This window comes from Camelina sativa, chromosome 8 (assembly GCF_000633955.1).
Source record: "Camelina sativa cultivar DH55 chromosome 8, Cs, whole genome shotgun sequence".
In the NCBI taxonomy this organism is placed as follows: Eukaryota; Viridiplantae; Streptophyta; class Magnoliopsida; order Brassicales; family Brassicaceae; genus Camelina; species Camelina sativa.
Genome location: NC_025692.1, coordinates 26,910,280 through 26,936,478, shown reverse-complemented (window position 1 = coordinate 26,936,478; position 26,199 = coordinate 26,910,280). Strand labels below are relative to the sequence as shown.

At 37.6% G+C, this 26,199-nt stretch overlaps 5 protein-coding genes and 1 pseudogene across 6 annotated transcripts; 3 read left to right on the top strand and 3 right to left on the bottom strand.

Annotated features, from left to right (window-relative positions):
* LOC104708884 (protein SLOW GREEN 1, chloroplastic-like) lies at positions 1,096-2,339 on the top strand. Its single transcript, XM_010425540.2, has one exon. The coding sequence runs from the start codon at positions 1,214-1,216 to the stop codon at positions 2,204-2,206; it is 993 nt and encodes a 330-aa protein (XP_010423842.1). The 5' UTR covers positions 1,096-1,213; the 3' UTR covers positions 2,207-2,339.
* LOC104709981 lies at positions 3,739-5,782 on the bottom strand. Its single transcript, XM_010426510.2, has 2 exons — positions 5,494-5,782; positions 3,739-3,849 (listed from the first exon to the last, which is right to left on the bottom strand). Exons 1-2 carry the CDS (start codon positions 5,743-5,745, stop codon positions 3,739-3,741), a joined length of 363 nt encoding a protein of 120 aa, XP_010424812.1. The 5' UTR covers positions 5,746-5,782.
* LOC104709980 (protein SODIUM POTASSIUM ROOT DEFECTIVE 1-like) lies at positions 6,416-7,418 on the bottom strand. The gene is made up of 2 exons (XM_019229172.1): positions 6,585-7,418; positions 6,416-6,499 (listed from the first exon to the last, which is right to left on the bottom strand). The coding sequence occupies exons 1-2, from the start codon at positions 7,350-7,352 to the stop codon at positions 6,416-6,418; spliced, it is 852 nt and encodes a 283-aa protein (XP_019084717.1). The 5' UTR covers positions 7,353-7,418.
* LOC104708883 (60S ribosomal protein L35-4) lies at positions 8,044-9,335 on the top strand. Its single transcript, XM_010425539.1, has 4 exons — positions 8,044-8,155; positions 8,258-8,393; positions 8,755-8,911; positions 9,073-9,335. The coding sequence occupies exons 1-4, from the start codon at positions 8,152-8,154 to the stop codon at positions 9,145-9,147; spliced, it is 372 nt and encodes a 123-aa protein (XP_010423841.1). The 5' UTR covers positions 8,044-8,151; the 3' UTR covers positions 9,148-9,335.
* LOC104708882 (ankyrin repeat-containing protein At5g02620-like) lies at positions 10,515-12,703 on the top strand. 2 transcript variants are annotated; one of them, XM_019229030.1, is made up of 3 exons: positions 10,515-11,051; positions 11,210-11,619; positions 11,719-12,703. In XM_019229030.1, the coding sequence occupies exons 1-3, from the start codon at positions 10,736-10,738 to the stop codon at positions 12,559-12,561; spliced, it is 1,569 nt and encodes a 522-aa protein (XP_019084575.1). In that variant the 5' UTR covers positions 10,515-10,735; the 3' UTR covers positions 12,562-12,703. The 2 variants fall into 2 exon arrangements, with proteins under 2 accessions (XP_019084575.1, XP_010423840.1); XM_010425538.2 differs by having other exon boundaries at positions 10,528-11,051; positions 11,710-12,703.
* LOC104709978 lies at positions 12,885-21,336 on the bottom strand (annotated as a pseudogene).

Below are 26,199 nucleotides of genomic sequence, written 5' to 3'. Positions count from 1 at the left end.
GATAATGGTGTGCCCCTCTATAAATTTTCCAAGTTCAATTAGTTCATATAATTGCGATATGTGTCAAATATATCGATAATATTTTGACATGTGTGAAAAGAAAATTTATTTAATAATTATGGAAAAATTAAAAAATTCTAAAAATAAAAGGATTACCATTAATATTTTTGAAAAGTATATAAAACCAAATGTAATCTATTATATCAATAATTATAATAGGAAATTTATCTATTAAATTACGAATTTCAATAGGAAAATTTGTGCAATTAATAAGGAAAATATTCATATAGTAAAAAGAAATTTATACAGAAACTTGATTAAAGTATAAAAAAGTTTAATATGTTAAAATTAGTGATTAACATAATATAAGAAAAATAAGAAATTAATGTAATTTTCTTAAGTTTTTCAATCGGGGAATGATTTGATAGCGTATTTAGTATTATGTTATTATATAAACTTTGAATTTTCTTATATCTGTGTTATACGCGGGCCTAATCTAGTATATATATATAAGGCCACATTGTACAAAATATGCTTTAGGCCATATTAAACCTAGGACCAGCCCTGCTCGTGGAGACAGACGACTGCTCCCTTGTCGTCAATGAAGGTCACCTAAACCATCACCGACACATCTCTCTTGGGGTAACGGAATTGATACATCCTGCACTCAAGACTTGGACTCCGGATTCAGATTCAGACTTGGACTCCGGATTCAGACTTAGGTTACCAATCTAACTGACTTTATTAGCATTGGGCTTAGGCCTATGGGCGTAGATGGCTGAATTAAAAATTTGTTGAAAGAGGGAAAAAGCATGAAGTGAGATTTTGTATCCAAAAACCAAGAAAGAAATGGAAAAATAAACCATTTTGCTGTCTACAACAAGAATTGAAGTAGGATGCGCAAGAATTGAAGTAGGATCCAGCGTGACTTTGAAATAAGAATCAGAAGAATGGTTAAAAGAATTACAAGGAACACATAAGCCATTTTTGTAACTAATACCAATACCAATACCGTGTTCAACACATAAACCATTTCTTTAATCCTCTAAGCCCATTAAGCATACAAAATAAACTCCTAAGCCCAAATAGTTCTCAATCGACGCCGTTTAACGTTGCTTTGGTATCATCATCATCATCATCATCTTCTGCTTTCTATCTCAATCTCATCGCCGTCCGTCGTTTAGGGTTTTAATCGGAACTGAGAAGCTCAACAATGGCTTCTCTGGCCAAGTTTCACTACTGTGACCAAACACTCCACCTCCGACTCAACCCTCACCGTAAACCCCAGCCCAAACCTGTTACATACCGAATCTTACGAAAACCTCCTCCGTCTCGCGCCATCAGAGCTGCTTCGTCTTCATCATCCTCAAACCCTAAACCCTCTTTCCTCAAAACCACTTGCGTAACCCTAACAACAGCCGCCGCTTTGTTCGCCGCTTCCCTCCACATCGCCACCAAACCCGCCACCGCATCAACTCTCGTCTCACCTCCTCCGCCACAACAATCCATGGCGGCGGATCTCTCTTCCGATCAAATCTCTTCGCGTCTAAAGGAAGAAGATAAAAAAGAAGAAGAAGAAGAGGCAGCGCTGGAGAAGCGTCTCGCTAACAATCCAAACGACGTCGAAGCGCTTCATTCTCTGATGAAAATCAAATTCCAAACCAAAAACCTCCAACACGCCTTAGAGATTCTAAACCGTCTGATCGAAATCGAACCGGAAGAACAAGAATGGCGGATCTTGAAAGCTCAGGTGCAAACCTACGGCGGCGATTTCGACTCAGCGACCAAAGGCTTCGAAGAGGTTCTTGCCAAAGATCCGTTTCGCGTCGAAGCTTACCAAGGACTAGTAATGGCTTATTCGGAATCCAATTCCAAGCTAGCAGAGGTCGAGAGCAGAATCAACGAAGCGATTGAGAAATGCAAGAAGGAGAACAAGAAGAAAGATCTTAGAGACTTCATGTTGTTGATTGCACAGATTAGGGTTATAAAAGGGAATCTGATTGAAGCACTTAGGGTTTATCAAGAATTGGTGAAAGATGAGCCTAAAGATTTCAGACCATATCTATGTCAAGGTCTGATTTATAAATTGATGAAGAAGAAAGACGAAGCAGAGAAGCAGTTTGAAGAGTTTAGGAGATTGGTTCCTGAGAATCATCCTTACACAGAGTACTTTGATGCTAATGTGCTCAATACTAACAAGCTTTGAGCTTTTTGCTTAGAAATGTTGGGGTTTGGATTTTGAGTTTTGTCTCTTGAGTAGTTATCGTATTGAAGGTTTGATGATTGTTATGAATACAAGAAATAAACACATGCACGATCAAGAAGTTGAGAATTTGTTAGTTACCGTTCTTTTATTGTTCGATCAGATTCACAGATCAAATTTTATTACATAGAGGATTGGTTTTTTTACATAGATAGCGGATGACTTATTAAAGCATGATTACTTCTTCTACGTGAGAAGAATATGGTAGATGAAACGACTATCACACGGATCTATGTGGTGGCGTTGGAGGAGTCTCTCCTTTGCTTGGTCCTGATGGTGGGATTGGAATGTATTTTGGTAACATTCCGAAGACTACACGTTGTGATGGTGACCATGGTTTTACACCGACCGTGGTTGGTTTAGGTGGCGGCGGCGATTGAGAAGAATTTCGTGTGCTTGGTCCTGATGGAGGGACTAAAAATCTGAAGACCATGCGTTGTGAACCGCCGCTGGCGAATAGGAGACCAAACAAAATTAACACAAGAACAGAAGTTGATTTTGCCATCACAATTATTTACTTTTGTTTTACACACACAACACAAAAGCTGATATTGTTTGGAGGGTTTATATAAAACTTTTGGATATCATGTCAATGTAAATATTTTTTCTTTACCATACTTTTCTTTTTTGGTCAAAATTTCTTTACCATACTAAGAATAAGTTGACACGTTACAATTATGCCATAAAAGCTATTCAAATTCAATCCAACTCCATTACTCAAATTAAACTAAATCATTAAATCATTATAAGTGAATAAGTGAAAAATTGTAAAAAATTGATAGAGAGTTTTGTTGATTAGTTTTCTAAAATCTTGTAAAGTCCTCCAAACAATTCTTGTGTTTTTGTAATATTTTCCATGACTGTATTTTGTAAAGAAAGTATCTAAAATCATGAACCAATAACATAATAATTAAATTCATTAACAATCATAGATTCTTTTGTTTTAATTGAATAACACAAAACTTTTAATGATTTTATAAAAGTCTGAATCTAAGAACCTAGATTTGTTAAAATTTTAAATGACTTTTTACAAATCACAAACTAATAACACTAAACTTTAAGAGAGTTCAACAAAATCTTGATCTAATAACAACAAATTCTACATAATATTTAAAATCTTTAAAATTCTATTCAAATCTCAAACCAATAACTCCCACTTATCACAATTCTATTTTTTTTTTAATTCTCATTTTCACAAAGTTTGTCTTAGAAAAAAATAAAGATAAAGATTAGAATTTGTATTTGGAGTTTTGTCTTTTGAGTAGTTATCGTATTTAAGATTTGATGATTGTTATGAATACAAGAAATAACACATGCACGATCAAGAAGTTGATTATTTGTTAGTTGTCGTACTTTTATTGTTCGATCAGATTCACAGATCAAATTTATTAACATAGAGGATTGGTTTTTTACATATATAGCGGATGACTTATTAAATCTTCTACGTGAGAAGAATATGTTAGATGAAACGACTATCACACAGATCTATGTGGTGGCGTTGGAGGAGTTTCTTTTCTGCTTGGTCTTGATGGTGGGATCGGAACGTTTTTTGGTAACATATTTTTGCTTTGAGCTTTGAGCTTTTGCTTAGAAATGTTGGGGTTTGGATTTGGAGTTTTGTCTTTTGAATAGTTATCGTATTGAAGATTTGATGATTGTTATGATTATGAATACAAGAAATAAACACATGCACGATCAAGAAGTTGAGTATTTGTTAGTTACCGTACTTTTATTGTTCGATCAGATTCACAAATCAAATTTATTAACATAGAGGATTGGTTTTTTTACATATATAGCGGATGACTTATTAAAGCATGATTACTTCTTCTACGTGAGAAGAATATGTTAGATGAAACGACTATCACACATATCTATGTGGTGGCGTTAGAGGAGTCTCACTCCAAGAAAATAATTTTATTGAAACGTATTTTTGAGGCATAAAATTTTTGTCATAAATTTGTGACATTTTTAATACGATATTATGACTTAATTTATTTGTCATAAATTCATAGTATTTTTGTCATTATATCATGACAAAAAAAAAATCATAACCAAAATTTGTCACAATTAGTGACGAAAATGCTACGATAATATTAATCGTCACTCTTATGACTATATTGTGATCAATATGTTGTTGCAAATTAGTTATGAACTTATAACAGATATGCAAGTCACAATTTGTGACATTAAAATAAGTAAACATTAGTCATAAAATAGTATAAATTGTTATGTCATTTATACAAAGCCCATTAAGCCAATTCTCTAACCCTAATTTAAGAAGACTTATTTAAGATATGATTAGGGTTTTATTTTTTATAATTTCGTGCCTCCTAAACCTAGAGAGAGAGTAAACCAATTGAGAGAAAGAGAAACTAACTTATTGGACATTATGATAGTCACAAAATATCATGATTTTTGAGTATTTGTTAAAATTCTGCGACAAATTTTTGAGTATTTGTTATTCTAAACACGAATTGTGACGATTTTAAAACGTTTTGTTAGTCTGTAATTGAGACAATTTTGTTACTTTTTGTGTCGTAATTATTTATGACAAAACGGTTACTAATATATCTGTTGCAAGTCTTGTGACGGTTTTGTTACAAATAAAAAGTTGTAACGATTGTATTGCAACCATTCAAAAATCGTCACAAATTCGTAAGAATGTTTATATTTATTGGAGATTTAAGTGTTATTAAACGGTTATATTATTAATCATTACAATGTTTGAGTGAATGGTCACACTTATTCAACGAACGGTTGCAAAAGTTCGTCACAACCATCGACCATTATATATACTATGTTTCTCCACATCAAAAAACAAAGGAAGAAATCGAGAGTAAGAAGAAGTGAGATACCGAGAGAGAAAAATCAGATTCACAAAAATCAAAGTTTCAGAAAAATTTTGGTGACAAAACACAAAATCTCTATTTGTTTCTCTTGAATCTTAGCCTAAAACAAGAGAGAAAACTTTGATTGTTATATCCTACAAAGGATTTCGCATAACCCTAGGCTTGAGAGAAGGGTCGAAATACTCTTTAAGGAAAGTGCTCTTGTGCACGTTTGAATCATTATCCAAGATCACCGTACGTTACGATCGGAGAGTTACACCGTTTATACAACAATATTGTAACTAAATACTTTTTATCGTGACTAAATATTACGTCTTAATAAAATTATTTTCTTTAGTGTCTCTCCTTTGCTTGTTCTTGCTTGGTCCGTCTCTCCTATGCGTCTTCTTGCTTGGTGCTGATGGTGGGACTGGAATGTATTTTGGTAACATTCCGAAGGCTATCGCGTTGTGATGGTGACCATGGTTTTACACCGACCGTGGTTGGTTTCGTCTGCTTGGTCCTGATGGAGGGACCATTGCGTTGTGAACCGCCGCTGGTCTCATCCTGAAGGTTCGTCTCAGTGGCTTCGATGACACAAGCGAATAGGAGACCAAACAAAATTAACACAAGAATAGAAGTTGATTTTTCCATCACAATATTTACTTTTGTTTTACACACACAACACAAAGCTGATATTNNNNGGGGGGGGGGGGGAGTTATATAAAACTTTTGGATATCTTGTCAATGTAAATATTTTTTCTTTACCATTAGTGTCAAAACAAGAAAGGGGGACAAAAGATATGTTGATATGTTGATTAAAATGATCCAAATTCAAGCAGAGTACACGCGTTACATTTTATGTATGCCATAAAAGCAATTCAAATTCAATCCAACTACATTCAAGTCATTTCAAACTCTTATCACAATTCTAATTTTTTTTCCCTTAAATTCTAATGCCATAACAACACACAAATGAACACAAAAAGAATAACATTTTCACAAAGTTTGTCTTCCAAAAAAATAAAGATAAGAACATACATATAAAGAAAACAGAGGAATAAAAAAAATGGATTTACTTCTGAGTAATAATAATCTCTGACCAAAACAGTGCGTTTTTAATTTTGGAAATACTCGCCAACACAGTCAACGGCATTACGTCTCCCGTCACGGTAACCTTCTTTGCTGCGAAGTCTATGTTATACGACGTCACTCCTGCATATAACAAAAACGATCAAAAAGTACAAAAAAAAAACAGAGTATTTTTACAAATCAAGATACAAATGATCTCTAATTCACAGTCAGTTATTAAGAAATAACTTTGCTAGTTACCTTTCAATTTTGATAGATGTTTCTTGACTTTCCCGGCACAGCCTTTGCAATGAAGTGACACTCTCAGAACAACCACCTTTAGACAAAGCAAGAAAGATTGTTATGCTTGATGTTACATATAATCTCAGCATTAAGAAGAATGGTTTTGTTAAATGACTTACTTGATCGGAAGAGGAGTTCTTCTCCTGTGATGTCGGTGGCGGTGGCGGCGACGGCGGAGGAGGAGAAGGAGGTGGTGGAGGAGGAAGAGAGAATTTGAAGTCCGGGGAGGAAACATCATCTTTATCTTCAAGTGAGCTTAGCGATGCTGTAGGAGAAGCTTTTGTTGGTTCAGAGAAAGGATTATCCGGAGACAGAACCGGTTCATAATCCAAAAACCCTTGGAAGAAATCGGGTTTCTTCTTATCCAAGAAAGAAGAAGAAGAAGAAGATGAAACATACTTTGAGGCGTTTATGATCAGTCTATCGTCATGAAAGTTATCCAAATCATCAGCTTTGGTTATCTCCGGTTCATCAATAGGTAGTTGAATCGGGTCGGAATCCACAAACCCGTCGAAGAGAACCGGGTTGCTCAATAAGTATCTTGAAGAGCCCTGAGGAGTGTCACTGCTAAAACAACTAATCGGTGACTTACCAACGTCAGATTCACCTTTCTTGCTCTTCCTCTTCGCTACACGTTTTTGCTCACTACTCTTTAGACCTAATCTAGTCTTGAGAGGAGTATGATAAGTAGAAGAAGACGTAGAAGAGGGATTAAGGTTTGGAGAAGGTGGAGGAGTGAGTCTCCGACCGTCACGTATGATTGGGTTATGACGGTCGATGGCTCGACCACCGAGCCGTATTGTGGCTGAAGTAGAAGAAGAAGGTTGTGAGGTTTTATCCATGGTTGAGCAAATGGTTGTTGTTGATGCTTGAGACGCACATAACATATCTTGTTTTGCTTGTGTATTGTAAGACAAAGTCTATAGTTGTTGTGTATGCAATTAAAATGCGAAGAGGTTTCTGTAGTCAAATATAAATTAAAATTTTAATATTATATATATTTTCTCCTTTTCTTATGTTCCTGTTAAAGATATTTTTTTTGGTTGATGGGATCGACTTTAGAGAAAGTAAATATTATTCGTATTCTTATTAAACCAATGTGCGAGAGAGATTGCTAGGTAGACCTAGAACTGATGGTCTTGGACTGTATTATTTGGACTCTGTATAGCTTAAAATAAGTTTTGCTTAGAAAAACATGATTAAAAATTTGGTTTTCCATATCCAAAACAAAAATATGTATTGAGTCAAATGTTCTATAAGAAAAGAAATGGTTACACATAAAAACGTAAGAACATGAAAAGACCAATTTTTGCGAACCCCTTATTGATAGTTCCGAATCTAATTCTCACAAACACCAACAAACTCGAAAGAAATTGAGAATCTGATACTCGTTGGAGTTTATTGACGAATTTATTCCTCTTTGCTTTCACTATTCCCACTTTATATCTCTTTTTATACCAAACCAATTTAGAATAAAAAGCCCATGACGGATGAATAAAACGATTGGGCTTTTAAACAGCCCAGTATCACTTCCAAAAAGAGTCTCGAGGGTTTTTTTTGTCACTCAAAAAGGGCTTCGTATAAATTAGCCTTCTTCATCAAAATTAGGGTTTGCGACTCTTGGAGCCAGAAGCGACCAGGTAGCGAGCGGCACATCAGTTCAATTCAACCACCAGCAAGCTCACGATGGGTATGACGAGATTCTTATAAATCTTCTTATCTAATTCGTGTTCAAATTGAGTTCTTCTTCATCATTCGTTTTTTCTGACTGGGTTTTGTTTTGTTGTTAAAGCGAGGATCAAGGTTCATGAACTTAGGGATAAATCGAAGACTGATCTTCAGAACCAGTTGAAGGAGTTCAAGGCTGAGCTCGCTCTCCTCCGTGTCGCTAAAGTCACCGGAGGTGCACCCAACAAGCTCTCTAAAATGTACGTTATCGATTTCTACATATACGCATATGTGAAATGTGTTGTATACTACTTATATCCACAATTGTTTGAATTTAGTGTTTGGTTTAGGTTTACTTGCTTATTAGGGTTCGTGTCATTTCGATTTAGAGAGTATATGCAATCTTAATTTCACCGTTCTTGTAAGCCAAATTGAAGATTTTTGGTAGGAATCGCATATGTGCTGCACTGTTAGAGAAAGTGTAGTGTAGTATGCATTTAGCTTATAGTGTCAATGCTTCTATGAGTAGAACTTGTATCTTAAATCAATCGAAAGTGTATTGTTTCATTAATGGACGTTTTGGTTGTCAACTTAATATTTGTGTGTTTCTGATATATACAGCAAGGTTGTGAGGAAATCCATCGCTCAGGTGTTGACAGTGATCTCCCAGAAGCAGAAGTCTGCTTTAAGAGAAGCATACAAGAACAAGAAGCTCTTGCCTCTTGATCTCCGCCCTAAGAAAACACGTGCTATCCGTAGACGCCTCACCAAGCATCAGGTTCGTTACCATTTCCAATTTCAAAGCTGCCCTCTTTCTGCTTGCTTTTGTAGTTGGTTTCCAACATTAGGTAGCTGCCCCAGTAGTAGTAACCTCTGCCTTTTGAAAAATTGGATGAAATGGTCTTAACTTTGGTATTATATGGGTTGTTTGTGGTACAGTCTTCGTTGAAGACAGAGCGTGAGAAGAAGAAAGAGATGTATTTCCCAGTGAGGAAGTATGCGATCAAAGTGTAGTTTCATTATCGAGCTTTAGCTACTAGAAATGATGATGATTGAGCTTTTGATTATCGGCTTATGTATTCTCCCCTTCTTGTCCCACCTTTTCTTTTTTAGTTTTACTCAAGTTTTGTCATCAAACAGAACAAACTCTCTCAAACAATCATTTCATATTATATTGAACCAAGTCTGGGTGTTGCCGTTTCTCTTGTTTCTTAAATTTTCATATCAATCTTGTTGGGTTAATTAACTTGTAATGTTAAGGAATGATAATGATTTTAAGTATAAAACGTTGCAAATGACAAGGTCTTGAATCAGACAGAAGTCACACTAGAGAACGTGGTTCAAGTTTGTTTATTCAGATAGAGAACACGGTACAGCATATGGACGTAGACGCAAAGATCTTTGGTTCATACTTCTAGGGCTGGGCATAGGACGGGTACCCTTAAATTTTCTAATACTCTTTACCTGATCCGACTCTAACGGGTAATAGAAAAAAATTACTCGTACTCGATCTTTAAATAACGGGTACCCGGAAAAAAATAGTTGACCCTTTAAATACCCGACCATTTACTCTTACCCGGATAAGTGAATATTCGATAAAAAAAAATTATCAATAATCGCAATAATAATTTCATATTCCAAAATCCGAAAAGAAAAAAATCATATATGTATGCAATTTATAAGTCCAAAATTAGAAAATTACGAACTTAAAAATAAAAATAAAATATTAATTCAATTGGGCGTCGTATATATCATTTCAGTTGGACTAAGTTGAACTTAGGCTTTAACTTAACTCTATAATATATTTATAAATTAATAATAATACAAAATATTAAATGGTATTTACGGGTTGGGTAAAGAGACGAGTAACATGACGGGTATTGAAAACTAAACTAATACCCTATACTCGTCCCTTACTCACGGGTAATATAATTATAATACCTTTTATTCGACCCTACGCTGTGGATACCCTTTTTTTGGGACGGATACAAGCCGAGTAACAGGTCAAATACGAGTATTATTGCCCAGGCCTACATACTTTATAGGAAAAAATAAAAAAACGACCATAGTGGGAGTCTAATCCACGACCTTTTGATTCGAAGTCAAACGCGCTAATCCACTGCGCTATGCGGTCAAAACGAAACAGAGAGTCTCAACCTTTATTAGACTCGTAACTCACACTTTCAGAGCTTGTGAAAAAATTTAAGTTACACTTTGGAGCAGTTAGTTTTCATGGTTGGATTTCCACTAGCGGATAAAATTTCCACAATGTTTGGTATAATCATTAATCATTAAAATTTCCACGTTCACATAGATACTATCATACTACCAATAACGATTGCTTCGAGTGGACACTAAGGTTTGATTATGGTATATTGTAATCAAGATAATGATTTTTAAGATATTTGATAAAACAACACAAGAAGCCAAAAAACCACGAGCAGAATATGATTAATAATATTTTTCTTTTGTTTCTTGTCCAGAGAATTCATGTTACTCTTGTCTAATTTATTCCTCAAATCATCTCATGTCCAGTCCCCATAACTCGATCTGAATTCCAAAGATTCTTTCAACAGAACAGAACAGAACCATCATCATCACCATGAAAGAGAACAAGAAGAAGACGATGGCGAAGCAGATGACGGCGAGACGTGACGACACGCCGTTACACACGGCGGGTAGAGAAGGCAACACGGAACTTCTTTTGGAGATGATCGGCGAACACGACGGCGTGGAGCTGAAAGAGCTGTTGGCGGAGCAGAACCAGTCCGGTGAAACGGCTTTATACGTTGCCGCGGAGTACGGCCACACCGACATGGTTAAGATTCTGATGAAACACTCCGACTCTGTCTTAGCCGGAACCAAAGCCAAGAACGGCTTCGACGCCTTTCACATCGCTGCCAAGAACGGACATCTACGTGAGTTGACTTGATTCTCAATAAGTCTTTGCTCTCAAGAATTAGCAATTTTGCAAATCAAGTAGTTCATTCTAATTACGTAACAATACCTAGAAGATGAAATTGCTATTTCGATGCTTATTGATAAAGATTTCTTGATGTGTGTTTGGTTGTTGTAGAGGTTCTTGATGTGTTGATAGAGGCAAACCCAGAACTCTCATTTACATTTGATTCATCCAAAACGACGGCGCTTCACACGGCGGCTTCACAAGGCCACAGAGAGATTGTTTGTTTCCTGTTGGATAAAGGTGTGGACTTAGCTGCTATTGCGAGGAGCAACGGTAAAACGGCTCTGCACTCTGCAGCTAGGAACGGGCACACGGTTATCGTGAAGGAGCTCATTGAAAAGAAGGCTGGAATGGTTACAAGAGTTGACAAGAAAGGTCAAACCGTGCTTCACATGGCTGTTAAAGGACAAAACACTGAGATCGTGGATGCGTTGATGACAGCAGATCCTTCGTTGATCAATGCCGCGGATAATAAAGGAAACACTCCTTTGCATATAGCTGTCCATAAAAACAGAGCAGAGGTAATTGTTTGTTTGACTTGAGAGAGATTACAATCTTTTTTTAAGTTGTTGTTGCGTCAAAAAGTTAGTTAAGCTTTGTTTTCTTTGTAGATTGTTCAGACAGCTTTAAACTATTGTGAAGTTAGTAGAGTGGCGGTTAATAAATCTGGAGAAACAGCTCTTGATATCGCTGAGAAAACCGGAATGCACGAGATTGTACCGCTTCTGCAAAAGATCGGTATGCAGAACGCAAGATCCATAAAGCCAGCGTCAAAAGTGGAACCATCAGGCTCTTCTAAGAAACTGAAAGAAACAGTCAGTGAGATAGGCCACGAGGTGCATACTCAGCTTGAACAAACCGGGAGAACGAGAAGAGAGATTCAAGGAATCGCTAAACGGGTCAACAAAATGCACACAGAAGGACTCAACAACGCCATAAACTCCACTACCTTAGTTGCAATTCTCATAGCAACCGTTGCTTTTGCAGCCATCTTTAATGTTCCAGGCCAGTTCACGGATGACCCGAAAAATGTTCCTCCAGGGTATTCACTTGGGGAAGCGAGAGCAGCTCCAAGACCCGAGTTCTTGATATTCGTAGTGTTTGATTCTTTCGCGCTTTTCATCTCTTTAGCTGTGGTTGTGGTTCAGACATCAGTGGTGGTTATAGAGAGGAGAGCAAAGAAGCAAATGATGGCGATCATCAACAAACTCATGTGGATGGCTTGCATTATGATATCAGTAGCGTTCGTATCGCTGTCTTTTGTTGTTGTTGGAAAGAAAGAGAAGCCTTTAGCGATTGGTGTAACGGCTATTGGAGCATTGATCATGGTGTCAACACTTGGGACAATGTGTTATTGGGTGATTGCTAACCGTATTGAAGGCTCTAAATCGTCTCCATCTTCAATGATGTCAGATCCTGAGCTAGCTGATTCCAAGCATAACCGGAAACTTTATGCAGTATGATTGAAATAGTGAAACAAAGTATTTAATTATAGAACAGAGAGATTTTGTATTCAGAAAATAAAAGAGATCTCTCTATATATTTACTCATTGTATAGGCGTTTTACATGATACATTGCAAGTAGAAAAAATCAACAAGACTAAACATCACTCAAGACTTTGAGACTTTGACTTAGAGTCAACGTCAACAGCTGCTATAGAACAATGTCTAATTTAGATGAATCCAATTAAAATAGAGTAAAGTTTATCTATTAGTAATCAATATATAGTAACAATGGTAGAATCTAATATTACGACTTATCAAAAGCATAATGATGCAAATATTTTTAGCAATTGCTTCGTTTGAGCACAATGGAGACATTATTGTTGTGAGAAATCGTTTCAACCATCTGAAGCAGCTCTTCGAACCATTGTGCATCATTAAAGTAACTACCTCCCAACCAAATAACCATCCTCTCTAGTGTCTTTGCCTTTCTCACCACCAATTCAATGAACGAAGCCAAGAGTTTCGACGTTGCATCATTACAATCCAACATCTTATAGATCTCCTTTGATGTAGGAAACACCTCACATGTTGATCTCCAACAGTACTGATCCGGAATTAAGCCTTTTAAATGATGCATATCCTGTAGAGCACAAAATATATAGTTATCCCAAAGCAAACTAACACTAGTGATTTTTAAAAAATATCAATCCTATATCCCAAGAAAAGTGAAAGACATGGTTCGTGGAATGTTCCTAGTCGGTTATTAGTTTGCATGGTCTTATGAACACAAAAGGAAATGAAAGAGGTTTGTGGTATAGATACCATTATGTTGTAGCAGGGCATCGTATGTAATGTTAGCTTCTTTAGGCCAGGTGAATTTTGTAGTAACCTTAATATACCAGGGATAATAGATCGAACAAGCTCCGTTTTAACAATCAAATTTTGGACCTTGAGCGTTGGGAAAGGAGCATGGCGAACCTCGGCCAGAGAGAGAATCTAACAAAACGAGATATGATGAAATTAAAAGGTCACACTAATGAAAAAATATATATATATATATATATATATATTATTTGTTAAGCAAGTAAATATCTGATACGAAGTATGGACTCACGTATCAAAGAAGAAAGGCCATTGCGGCAAAGGCTTAGTTTTAATGTTTCCTGTTCTATGATATGTAAGGTTTTGATAGTTTTCCTTTTAGTCTTTGCTTATGTCGGTTTATAGAGATCTATATAAAGATCTCTACAACATTAATAAGAATGAAATTCCAAGCATTAACCTTATTCTCTAAGAGAGACTAGGGTTAAGGGAAGCTTTAGCTTTTACGTTCTCTATTTTCTAAGCAACTTAAGCTACTCACCACAGGTCCTATTACTAGAACTGCAGCGAAGGCTCAGGCTCGTAACATCTTGGTATCAGAGCAAGCCGGTTCAATGGGAAAAGGGGCGATGACTACATCACATTTTGAGCAAGTTATGAAGACGCTTGGAGACATGAACAGATCGTTCGGAACAGATCTGAGTGAGCTCCGACAGACTTCAACCTCACACCAAGCCGCCCTTGAGTCCATAAAAGCGGATCAGCAGGAGGAGCGGGAGCAGAATAAGTCAAGATTGGAAGAGGTTCGTGAAGAGCAAACCCAGATCAAGGAAGTTATGAAAGCCGATAAGCAAGAGGTCTTAGGGAAAATTCGTTTTTTGGCCTCGGTGATGGGAGTTGAAGTAGAGGAGGCTGAAAAAGACACAACACCGGTTTCTAAAGCAGGAAAAAATAACAACACCAACGGAGGAGAAGGTAAAGGCACTTCTTCTAGTGGACCTTGGGCACAACGCTCTTTGGGAAGAGAACATGGTCACCGATTGCAAGATGGTGGTGGAGAATGGTCAGTGAGGCCAATTGGGGAACTTCCACAAGAAGAGCGATCCACTCACATGACGGGGGACGTGAGGGTGCACAAGGAGGCTGTTTTGAAAGGTGGAGCTGCAGGAAGAGAGAGTGAAGGGAGGGAAGCTGAGAGAATCATAGTTCCACCGTCGAAGATAGAATTTCCGGCATATGATGGGTCAACGAATGCTGTTGAATGGCTGCAGAAGTGTGAAGACTATTTTGAGGATCAAGGTATCTACAACGATGATGTGAAAGTGCGTCAAGAAACTTTTGTGTTGTCTGATAAAGCACATCATTGGTATACCAATTTGCGAAGGTTAACTAAGCATCGATTGGGTTGGGCAGAGTTCAAGAAAATCTGCAAAAGTATATTTGGCAGAGCAGATGCAGTAAATCCTATGGGTGAGCTAAGTAACCTACGACACACAGGAACGGTAGACGAGTATTGTGACCAGTTTGAGGAATGTTTGGTAAGGCAAACAAAGCTAACAGGGGATCAACACCTATGGCAGTTCTGTGTGGGTTTAACTGATTCCTTGAGAAAAAAGTGGAGTATTTGAGACCCGAGACAATATTTGAAGCCATGGAATATGCAAGGGACAATGAGTATAAAATCGAGAATGATAGAAGAGTTCGTACTTTTGGCGGACACACAGCCCCACCCCACACGCTATTCAAACCCAACCTCACGACCAACCTCAACCGGTTATCGAGGAACTCAAGTGGTAAGAGGCGGAGAGGCTTTTCATATGGGACCAGCGGAGCAGAAACAAAATTCACAAAAATTAGTTTGGAAAAATTTAACAAAACCTGAGATGGCTGAAAGAAGAGCTAAGGGACTATGTTTTAATTGTGATGACTTGTATGGCCCTGGTCATGCTTGTAAGGCAGTTTTGTTCTATATTAGACCCCTCTTGGAGGGCGAGAATATGGATGATGAGCCCTTTGACGATGAGGACACCAATCTCTCCCTCAATGCTATGAAAGGAGAACAAAACGAGAGCACTTTTCAAGTGAAAGCAGACATTGCAACTGGAACAGGATGGACATTGTTGGACACATGGAGTACTCACAATTTTATCCAGAGTAGTCTAGCAGAGAAGTTGGAAATACCAATACGACGGCGGCCGGGAAGGTTCGTATCTCTAGCCGATGGTGGCAAGTGTGTAATCGACGGGTTGTGCAAGGTTCCTCCAATGATGGTAGAAGGAGACAAGTTCACGATAGACTGTTTTGCGATTCCGTTAAGTGGGTTTGATGTCGTTCTCGGTATTCGCTGGTTGAATGCCTTAGGACGTGTGATATGGGATGGTCCAGCACATACTATTGAGTTTACTCATGCAGATACTTTGATCAAATGGCATGGAGAGGCTAAGGAGAGGAAGGACCACAGTCCTAATTTAAACTCCATCCAAAATGATACACTTGAGGACTGGTTCGATAATGGGGAGGAAATTTTTATTACAGGGGAGAATGTAGTTCCTATCACTCAACACAAATCAGTTCACAGCTTCACTATGAAGGTAATGATGACGCAAGTTTCTTCTTAATTACTGGACAAGTTGTTAGTGGAGTTTGCGGAGTTATTCGATTAACCAACAGAATTTCCACCCCAACGACCTTGTGATCATTGTATTCGGCTCATTCAAGGAGCCAACCCTATCGCGATTAGACCGTATCGCTACCCTCATCTTTTAAAGGATGAGATTGAAAGGCAATGTTCAGAGATATTGCGTCATGGCATTATACGGCCTAGTTCGTCGCTTTTCTCTTCTCCGGTGTTGTTAGTTAAGAAGGTTGACAAAACTTGGCGGTTCTGTATTGATTATCGTGAACTTAACAAGGTCACAATCAAGGAAAAATTTCCAATCCCAGTGGTTGAGGAACTCCTTGACGAGTTACATGGGGCACGTTATTTTACCAAGCTCGACCTCACGTCTGGTTATCATCATATGCGAATGTGTGATGAAGACATTGAAAAGACGGCATTTAGAACGCATCACAGCCATTATGAATTTTTAGTAATGCCTTTCGGTCTCTCGAATGCACCATCTACATTTCAAAGCCTCATGAATTTGGTGTTTCAAGGTATGTTAGGAAAATTTGTGCTTGTCTTCTTCGACGACATTCTAATTTATAGCGCCACTTGGGACCAGCATTTGCATCATATGCGAGAGGTTTTTGAGCTTTTGCGAGCGCATAAGCTGTTCCTCAAACACTCCAAGTGTTCGTTTGGGAGAGAGGAAGTGGGGTACCTTGGAAATGTAATTTCTAGTGGGGAAGTTCGTGTGGATGAGTCTAAGATAACTGCTGTGAAAGAATGGCCAAGACCGCTGACAATAAAAGCTGTTCGTGGGTTTCTAGGCTTGTCGGGGTATTACCGGAAATTTATTAAAGGCTATGGTGTATTAGCTACTCCTTTGACACAACTTCTTAAAAAAACGGGGTTTCTTTGGAATGAGGCAGCTGAAGTAGCATTTGTATCATTAAAACAAGCTTTGTCTGAAGCTCCTGTTTTAGCCTTGCCAGATTTTTCACAAGAGTTTGTTGTGGAGTGTGATGCTTCAGGCAGTGGCATTGGAGCAGTTCTTCATCAACGAGATCACCTTATTGCATTTTTTAGTCGGTAACTAGTAGCCCCTCACCATAAACTTGCAGCATACGAAAGAGAACTCATTGATTTAGCTAAAGCGGTGATTCATTGGAGGTCTTACTTATGGGGCCGTCGATTCTTGATTCGCACAAACCATTACAGTTTAAAATTTTTGTTGGAACAACGCCTTTCTACGTTTCCGCAGATTCATTGGATTAGTAAGCTACTTGGATTCGTTTTTGGGGTGGAGTTTCGGGCAGGAAAATACAACAAGGCAGCCGATGCATTATCTCGACGTGATGAGGAAGACCAGGCAGGTCAATGTGAGGTATATGCACTTAAAGGACCTGACACGAGTATTTTTGGACGATTGCGGGGTGAAATAGAGAGGGATGTAGAGCTTGCTACATTGCGGGATAAGGTTATCTGTGGAGAACTGACAAAAGATTGGATGATTAATATTCTATAAGGGTCGAGTGTATCTCTCTTCTTGCTCAGAATTGGTAGGTGAGGTGGTTTCAGGATTTCATAATTTTGGCCACGAAGGAGTACAGAAAACTATGGATCGAATACGGCGAGATTTCTACTGGAAAGGGTGGAAGAAGACAGTCCAGGAGTTTGTTCGAGGTTGTCAAGTTTGTCAACAAAATAAATGGGAGACATTGAAACCAAGTGGGCTGCTCCAACCGCTTCCAGTTCCGACTCAGGTTTGGTCAGATATCTCAATGGATTTCGTTGAGGCTCTTCCTAAGGTTTCTGGGAAAACGGTGATTTTGATGGTGGTAGATCGCTTTTCGAAATATGCTCATTTCATTGCATTGAGTCACCCATATACAGCAGGATCTGTCGCCCATGTTTTCTTCCGTGATATTGTCCGCTTACACGGTATCCCAGAGACCATTGTTACTGATCGTGATCTGGTATTTCAGAGTTTGTTTTGGCGAGAATTGTTCAAATTGATGGGCACAAATTTATGTTTTACAACTGCCTAACATTCTCAGTCCGATGGTCAGACCGAGGTGGTGAATCGAACATTGGAAATGTACTTAAGATGTTTAACTGGAGATACACCCCGACAATGGCTGGAGTGGCTTCCATGGGTCGAGTACTGCTATAATACGTCCTTCCACACTGGTCTTAAGGCAACACCATTTCGTCTAGTCTATGGGAGAGATCCTCCTAGATTGTTAGATTATACTGGCGGAAGCACTCAAGTGGAGGCTGTGGACGTCGCCTTAGGACAACGTGATGAGTTTTTGGCACTCGCTAGGGAACGTTTAATGGAAGCTCAAAATCGAATGAAGCTTGTTTATGATCTACATCATCGGTTTGTTGAGTTCAGTGTTGGAGATTGTGTGTGGCTCAAGCTACAACCGTATCGCCAGCTATCTGTGGCTAAGAAGGCCTTCATAAAGCTCTCTCCAAGGTTTTATGGTCCATTCTAGATAGTGGTTCATATTGGGACGGTGTCATATCGATTAAAACTTCTGGATGGCTCCAAAATTCACGATGTGTTCCATGTCTCTCTACTCAAGGGTCACAAAGGACAACAGCCAACCGATACACCAGTTCTACCGCCTGTTTTACATGGCCGTTCAGTGCCAGCTCAACCAGTGGGGCTCCTTAAGGCTCGTATACGCGGCGGACAGAGACAGCTTTTGGTCAAATGGACGGCTGATGCAGAGGACGATGCAACATGGGAGGATGCGGGGAAGCTTCTGGAAGCATATCCTGCATTGGAGCTTGAGGACAAGCTCCTAGTGGAGGAGGGGAGTAATGATACAAAGTATGGACTCACGTATCAAAGAAGAAAGGCCATTGCGACAAAGGCTTAGTTTTAATGTTTCCTTTTCTATGATATGTAAGGTTTTGATAGTTTTCCTTTTAGTCTTTGCTTATGTCGGTTTATAGAGATCTATATAAAGATCTATACAACATTAATAAGAATGAACTTCCAAGCATTAACCTTATTCTCTAAGAGAGACTAGGGTTAAGGGAAGCTTTAGCTTTTACGTTCTCTATTTTCTAAGCAACTTAAGCTACTCACCACGGGTCATGTTACTAGAACTGCAACGAAGGCACAGGCTCGTAACAATATCATATATAATGAAAAGTTTGGATTTACATTTTGATTACCATAGACTTTGGTTCCTTGGCAAAAAATATAAAAACAAAGGAAGAAAAAAATCAACAAGACTAAACATCACTCAAGACTTTGAGACTTTGACTTAGAGTCAACGTCAACACTGCTATAGAACAATGTCTAATTTAGATGAATCCAATTAAAATAGAGTAAAGTTTATCTATTAGTAATCAATATATAGTAACAATGGTAGAATCTAATATTAAGACTCATCAAAAGCATAATGCTGCAAATATTTTTAGCAATTGCTTCGTTTGAGCACAATGGAGACATTATTGTTGTGAGAAATCGTTTCAACCATCTGAAGCAGCTCTTCGAACCATTGTGCATCATTAAAGTAACTACCTCCCAACCAAATAACCATCCTCTCTAGTGTCTTTGCCTTTCTCACCACCAATTCAATGAACGAAGCCAAGAGTTTCGACGTTGCATCATTACAATCCAACATCTTATAGATCTCCTTTGATGTAGGAAACACCTCACATGTTGATCTCCAACAGTACTGATCCGGAATTAAGCCTTTTAAATGATGCATATCCTGTAGAGCACAAAATATATAGTTATCCCAAAGCAAACTAACACTAGTGATTTTTAAAAAATATCAATCCTATATCCCAAGAAAAGTGAAAGACATGGTTCGTGGAATGTTCCTAGTCGGTTATTAGTTTGCATGGTCTTATGAACACAAAAGGAAATGAAAGAGGTTTGTGGTATAGATACCATTATGTTGTAGCAGGGCATCGTGTGTAATGTTAGCTTCTTTAGGCCAGGTGATTTTTGTAGTAACCTGGATAATAGATCGAACAAGCTCCGTTTTAACAATCAAATTTTGGACCTTGAGCGTTGGGAAAGGAGCACCGCGAACCTCGGCCAGAGAGAGAATCTAACAAAACGAGATATGATGAAATTAAAAGGTCACACTAATGAAAATATATATATATATATATATATTATTTGTTAAGCAAGTAAATATCATATATAATGAAAAGTTTGGATTTACATTTTTGATTACCATAGACTTTGGTTCCTTGGCAAAAAAGATAAAAACAAAGGAAGCAAAAAACTGATAACTAATGAAAATATTTGTTAGAAAAACCACTTAGCAAGTTCATGTTTTCATCAAGGCCATCTTAATTAACCATCAAACAAACATTAGTTAAGGGCGCGTGCTAACCAAATGATAACAAGTCTACCAGCCATGGTAATTGAGTTTTAGGTAGTATGCCAACATACCTGAAAAAGGGTTCCCCCAAGAGTAAGCCTCTCTACATTGTGTGATTTTGCTACCATCTCCAGCGCCATGGTTTGATAAAGATCAGCAGTCGAGGGAAGGTGTATTCCACTGATAATTTTAAGGTCAGCTTCGGCCAAAGAAGTGACATCCACTAAAGTAGATGATCTATCAAAGTATTCCAATTTCAAGTAATGGATGTGTGGAGCTACAATCACGACTGGCCCTTTACCAATTTATCTCCAATCTCCTCAGACTCGGGGATTTACTCAGATCAAGACGCTCAAGTGAACTGCATCTAACCAATTCCAAGCTTTCGAGGATTGGACAGCCAGAGAGAATATTTTCAATGGACTCATCCGGAAGTCTACAATAAAACAGCGACAAGTTCCTTAGGGATTTCCAAGACACTATGCATCTGGGAATCATATCAAAATAGGACAACTTCACGGTGAGCTGCTTTAGAGAGGAACTTAGATAGAAGATATCCGGAAAACTGTAAGTCTTGGAGTATGTAAAATCTACAATGGACACAGACAGCTTCGCCACATTGCGGGAGATAGCGAACTCGATCCAGCTATCAACCTCTGGGGAAGTGTTGTGAAGAAGTCTCAATAAAAGATTGAAACTATTGATTTTGGGAGCCGTGTAGGAAATTAGGGTATGGTTTATGCTTCGGCAGGCCTTCGCCTTGTGTCTACTCTCATAATGTCGAGACAAGGTTTCTCGCACCATACATGCCTCCAACGTCCGGATAAGACGCAAGTTGTCATGGCCAATTCGGTGGGAATAAAGGAGAGAATATGGTGCAGGATCTCATCTGGCATAGAGTTGATAAAATCTGCACCGTCGATTATTTCTCTTGCTGGTTGGACTTTTTGGTGGCTACGCTTTCTACGATGTTGTCGTCGCCGTCTCTCTCGCCTATTCGCCATGATAACGCAGATCGAGGTGTTTAGGTTTTCTTTTTGCTTACAGGAATCGTTGAGTCCGTTTCTCTATTACGTACAATTTATTATTAGAATCGAACCGAATTGAAATAACCTTTTATAAGCATTACCCTAATAAGGCCCAAAATATATTTTATAACATTATGGCCGGGCCTAGTGAGCAATTTTAGTAAGACAAGTTTACATTATGGAAAACGTTAAAACTATGATATCCTATCATATAGAGCCCAAATTTTACTTTCATCCTACATATCTTTCAATAAATGCATTTCAATCTATATATCTCTAAATTCATAGTTTAAAACTACTCTATATGTTTTAAAATATAAGATGTTTTAGAGAAGTTTTTTGTTTCATAATATAAGATGTTTTCAAGTTTCTATGCAACTTTTAGATTATGTTACTATTTTATATTATGCAGTATTATTTCTGATTTGTTCAATTTGTTAGAAGTAAAAAAGTTCTTAATCAACATGCTTTAGTTAAAATATCATATATTTTGAAACGGAGGGAGTATTAGTTTTCATCTATTTTCCCATATACTTTTTATCGGTTTATAGAGTAAACCCCATAAAATCAATCATACCAAATATTAAACCAAAATTAAAAAACCCGATTCATGTTAAAAAAACCCAACCCAAGAAAATACATCTATAACCCACTAAAGATTCCCAAATCATCAAATCAAATCCCAGATTTTAAAATTAAAAAAAAAAACCCTAAAAACATAAACTTTTCAATTTCATCTCTCAAACCATGAGCAATATTTGTCCATTGTAGACATATATATGCACATAAAGTCTTGTTCTACAAGAACGTGAATCATTATTTCTAAGTTTCAACATTTGTTTAAGCCAAAAAAACCGTCATTTACTTTTTATTTTGTAAGGTTAAAATTTAACACCGTCAAAAAATTTGTAACGTCCGTTGACGGCTGTTAACTCGTAATTGATACGAATTAACCAACCGTTTTTATGACAAAATAAAATAAATGAAGAATTTTTTTCCAACAAAAAAAGATGAGGTATTAAACGTCCAAATAAAAAATAGATGGCGGTTGTTTTCGGCTTTTTTTCCTAAATTTAAATATTGAATGGGCTACTTCCTGTTGACAAAAAAAAAAAAAGCTGTCCAGATAAAAACTTAAAATATTGTTTAGACTTTAGATTAAACAACGAATGAAGAACCGGCCAAAAGCGAAACCATTGAACAGTCATTTTCTGATATTTCTCAATTGATTGGTTAGACTTTCTTTGTCAAAAAAATAAAAATTGTGAATTTGTTAGAAATGCCATTTTTTAGATATCCCTTTTCAAAAATACTTTTTTTAAAATCATTTTCAGTTTAATCTTTTTTTACACAATTACAATATGTTAAATTAATTTTTTAAATTTTCTTTTAAGTTTGAGTTCTTTATTTTACATTTAAGATATAGTTTTTAGGTGATAGAGTTCAGTATTTAGTATTTAGGGTTACGAATTTATTCATTTTATATATTAAAAATGAGTATATTTAAAAATGAGTATATTCAGTTTCCACAGCGCGGCCAAGTATGTCCTAATTGCCGCCAGTTCAATGCAAAGGTACGTATTCTAAGCCAATGAATTATGGGTCTTGGTGGGTTCATTCATGAGATGATTCTTGTGATTTGTGTAGGTGGGAAACAACAATCACATGCTTTGTTGGGCATGCCAATCGTATTTCTGTTATCTTTGCAAAAAAGTGGTGAAGAAAAGTTCTCAACATTATGGACCAAAGAGTTGCAAGCAGCACACAGATGGGTAAAGCATTGCAAGAAGATATTGTAGACTCTCAAATACTTTGGCAAATATTTTTTTTGAAAAACCCAAGTGTAGTTTTTTTGCGTGAGGAAACGTTTTACTCTTCCCTTTCATGGTGATGATTCTATTTGGGGGAAGGATTGTGAGTAAGTCTCAATAAAAGACTGAAACTATTGATTTTGGGAGCCGTGTAGGAAGTTAGGATATGGTTTATGCTTCGGACGGCCTTGGCCTTGCGTCTGTTCTCATCGATGTCGAGACAAGGTGTCTCGCACCATACATGCCTCCACCGTCTGGGTAAGACGCAAACTTTCGAGGATTGGACAGGGATAGTAGATCGAACAAACTTTCGAGGATTGGACAGCCAGAGAGAATATTTTCAATGGATTCATCTGAAAGTCTACAAGAAAGCAGCGACAAGTTCCTTAGGGATTTCCAACTTCCAAGACACTAAGCATCTAAATAGATTAAAAATGTCAATGGTTGATAACTGGTCAAGACTAAAATACAGATCAAGCTCTGTTATGGCATCATCTGATTCTTACTTCATATCCAAAGACCACCTTTTCGTACAAGGTAGTTCATTGGTCCGGTAAACTTTACTTCTTAGTGCTTCCTTACTGCAAGAATAGAACCCATATAAAAAGACGAAGTCATTTGGCCATACTTCGGCGTCGGACTCGGGCCACTTATATAGATTTACGTAGGAGGCACGCATGGGACGAACAGGCACGCGCAGGTCACGTGCATCGTTGATGCAACTGGAGATACACACCGAGTTCATGCTCAATAGAAAAGTCTATTGATTTTGTTTCTCTTTAAACTAGTAATATACCCTATAAATTTTTTTGTACACTTTTTTATGTTTTGAAGAATTACTCTCTGACATATACATATGTATGTCAAGAATATTTACATATACATAATTTTTGTATGTTTTTTATTTTTGGTAATAAAATGTGGTAGGGACAGGATGAAAGGGATCCAGGATGAAAGGGATCCAACACAAAATATAAAGTCGCATAGTGTCACTCACATGCATGATGAAGCGTAAAACTGTAAGTGTCATCTGCTGATTAGTAGCAGACACAAGTTTCTGTTCGACAGATAGTGACTTCTTCTTGGATACCATATTTAGCAAGATTCTCTTACTATAATTAGCAAATTACACAACTGGCCGTTCCATTAGCCAAATTCCTACATTCGTAGGAGCCGAGACTCGATTCCGGGTGTGATGGTGCCTTTTACAAATGGACTTACCTCCTGCCACTGTACTAATGTTACTTCACCCCAAATTACTTCTTTTTCTGTCAAACTTATTACTCTTACAGTCTTGCTTCATTTTATTTCATTTCTATCGATTTTATTACGAGTATTCCTTTCTTTCTTTTGTTAAATTGAAAATGCGACATTGCAAACACTCAATCGAATTCAACGACAGATGAATTCTGCGTTGATAACGACTTTTTGGAAAAAAAGAAAGTAACCTCTTTATTGTTTTGTTTTTATGTAGTTTATGTTATCGTATCATGGGTAGACACGTTCTCTTTAAACTTTAGTTGATATTAAGTTCGAAATATTTATTTGCATAAGTTAGAAACGTTATTATGTGTTACCAACTAGCCGATCACTAACTTCAGTTTTGTCTTTAAATTAGTTCTACAAAAAACTTGATCCGGATAATATATATGTTTTTTTTTAGTTTCAGTATGGTATTACGTTTTGAACTTTTTTTTTCTTTTGTTTGGGGCTTTACCGCATGTATTAACAACAAGTGTTTAAAATTTAGGAGAAAGTACTCAATTTTTCAGCTGTAAAAAAAGACGTTTGTTTTCAACCTTTCATTAAAAGCTAACACAATCATACAATGACTTTGTTGACAATTTGCTTGAGCATAAACATATCAAATTTTAAAAATGTCAAGAAAAGAATTGATCGAAATCATCAAAAAATAATAATGGAGTTTTCAACATTTTGGAAGATCACTTGGAGGAGGAAGAATTGATTGGTTTGGGCCTTTACCATTTTCAACCAAGAAAGCCATCTTTAGTCCCCATGTTGTGTGAACCTCTAAATGGCAATGCATAAACCAAACCCCTGCCACCACATAGATACATATTAATTCAAATACTCATTTTCATACATTGTAACAATTTGATTAATTATGGATATTACTATGTAATATGTTCTAATACTAGTATCATATTTGATTTTGTTAGATAATTAGACAAAATGTACCTGGATTATCTGCTCGGAATCTGATCGTCGCCCAACCACCAGAAGGTACGCCGACGGTGTTCCTCTCCACCGGATCAACAAGATTAAACTTCTAATTAGGATCTTTCTTGGAATTGTAATTCCCAGTTCCTAAACCAACCACAAAGAAGTTAAACCCATGGAGATGAATGGGATGGTTCTCGGGCGCCACATTGCCGTATCTTGCAAAACAACTTGCACTGTTGAATTGTATGGAAGCTTGTAAAGCTTTGTAGCCTTCATGGTTGCTAAATTTGAAGGCGGTTTTCCGGTAAAATCGAAAAACCGTCTCGGTTTACCAGGGAAATCGGTTGTGTATACTCCGGTTAGGTTAAAGTAATGCGCTTCAAGCAAAGCTGTTGTAGGCATCTTGAACGTGATGTTGTTTATGGCCGCGACGACACGTGAGAAGTTTCCGGCTTTACAGCTGTGTCACCGGTTGTTTCCTAACCCAACGGTAAACAACAGATCGTGATCAACGGTGATCGGAACGTTAGCCGGATACGTGTTTGAACTGAGACTCCCAAGAAAATTGTCGAACGAGTTTGCAACAGAAGTAGCGTTTTGAGGCGGCGGCGAAGTAGTTTTGGTGGGTGTGGCAGAGAGCGTGCCAGAGTAATGTACGGTAGCGGTTGCGGTGCGGTTGTCGACGGAAACGACGGCGGAATCTTGGAAAGGAGCGGCGGCGATCAGGTATTGGCCAGATGGACGAGCAGCGGAGACTAACGCGGTTGTTGTTTGACCGGGAGCGATTAGGATCGTGTCGGTGTTGAAAGGTTTGACGTAGACAGCGTCAACTTCCACGACGATA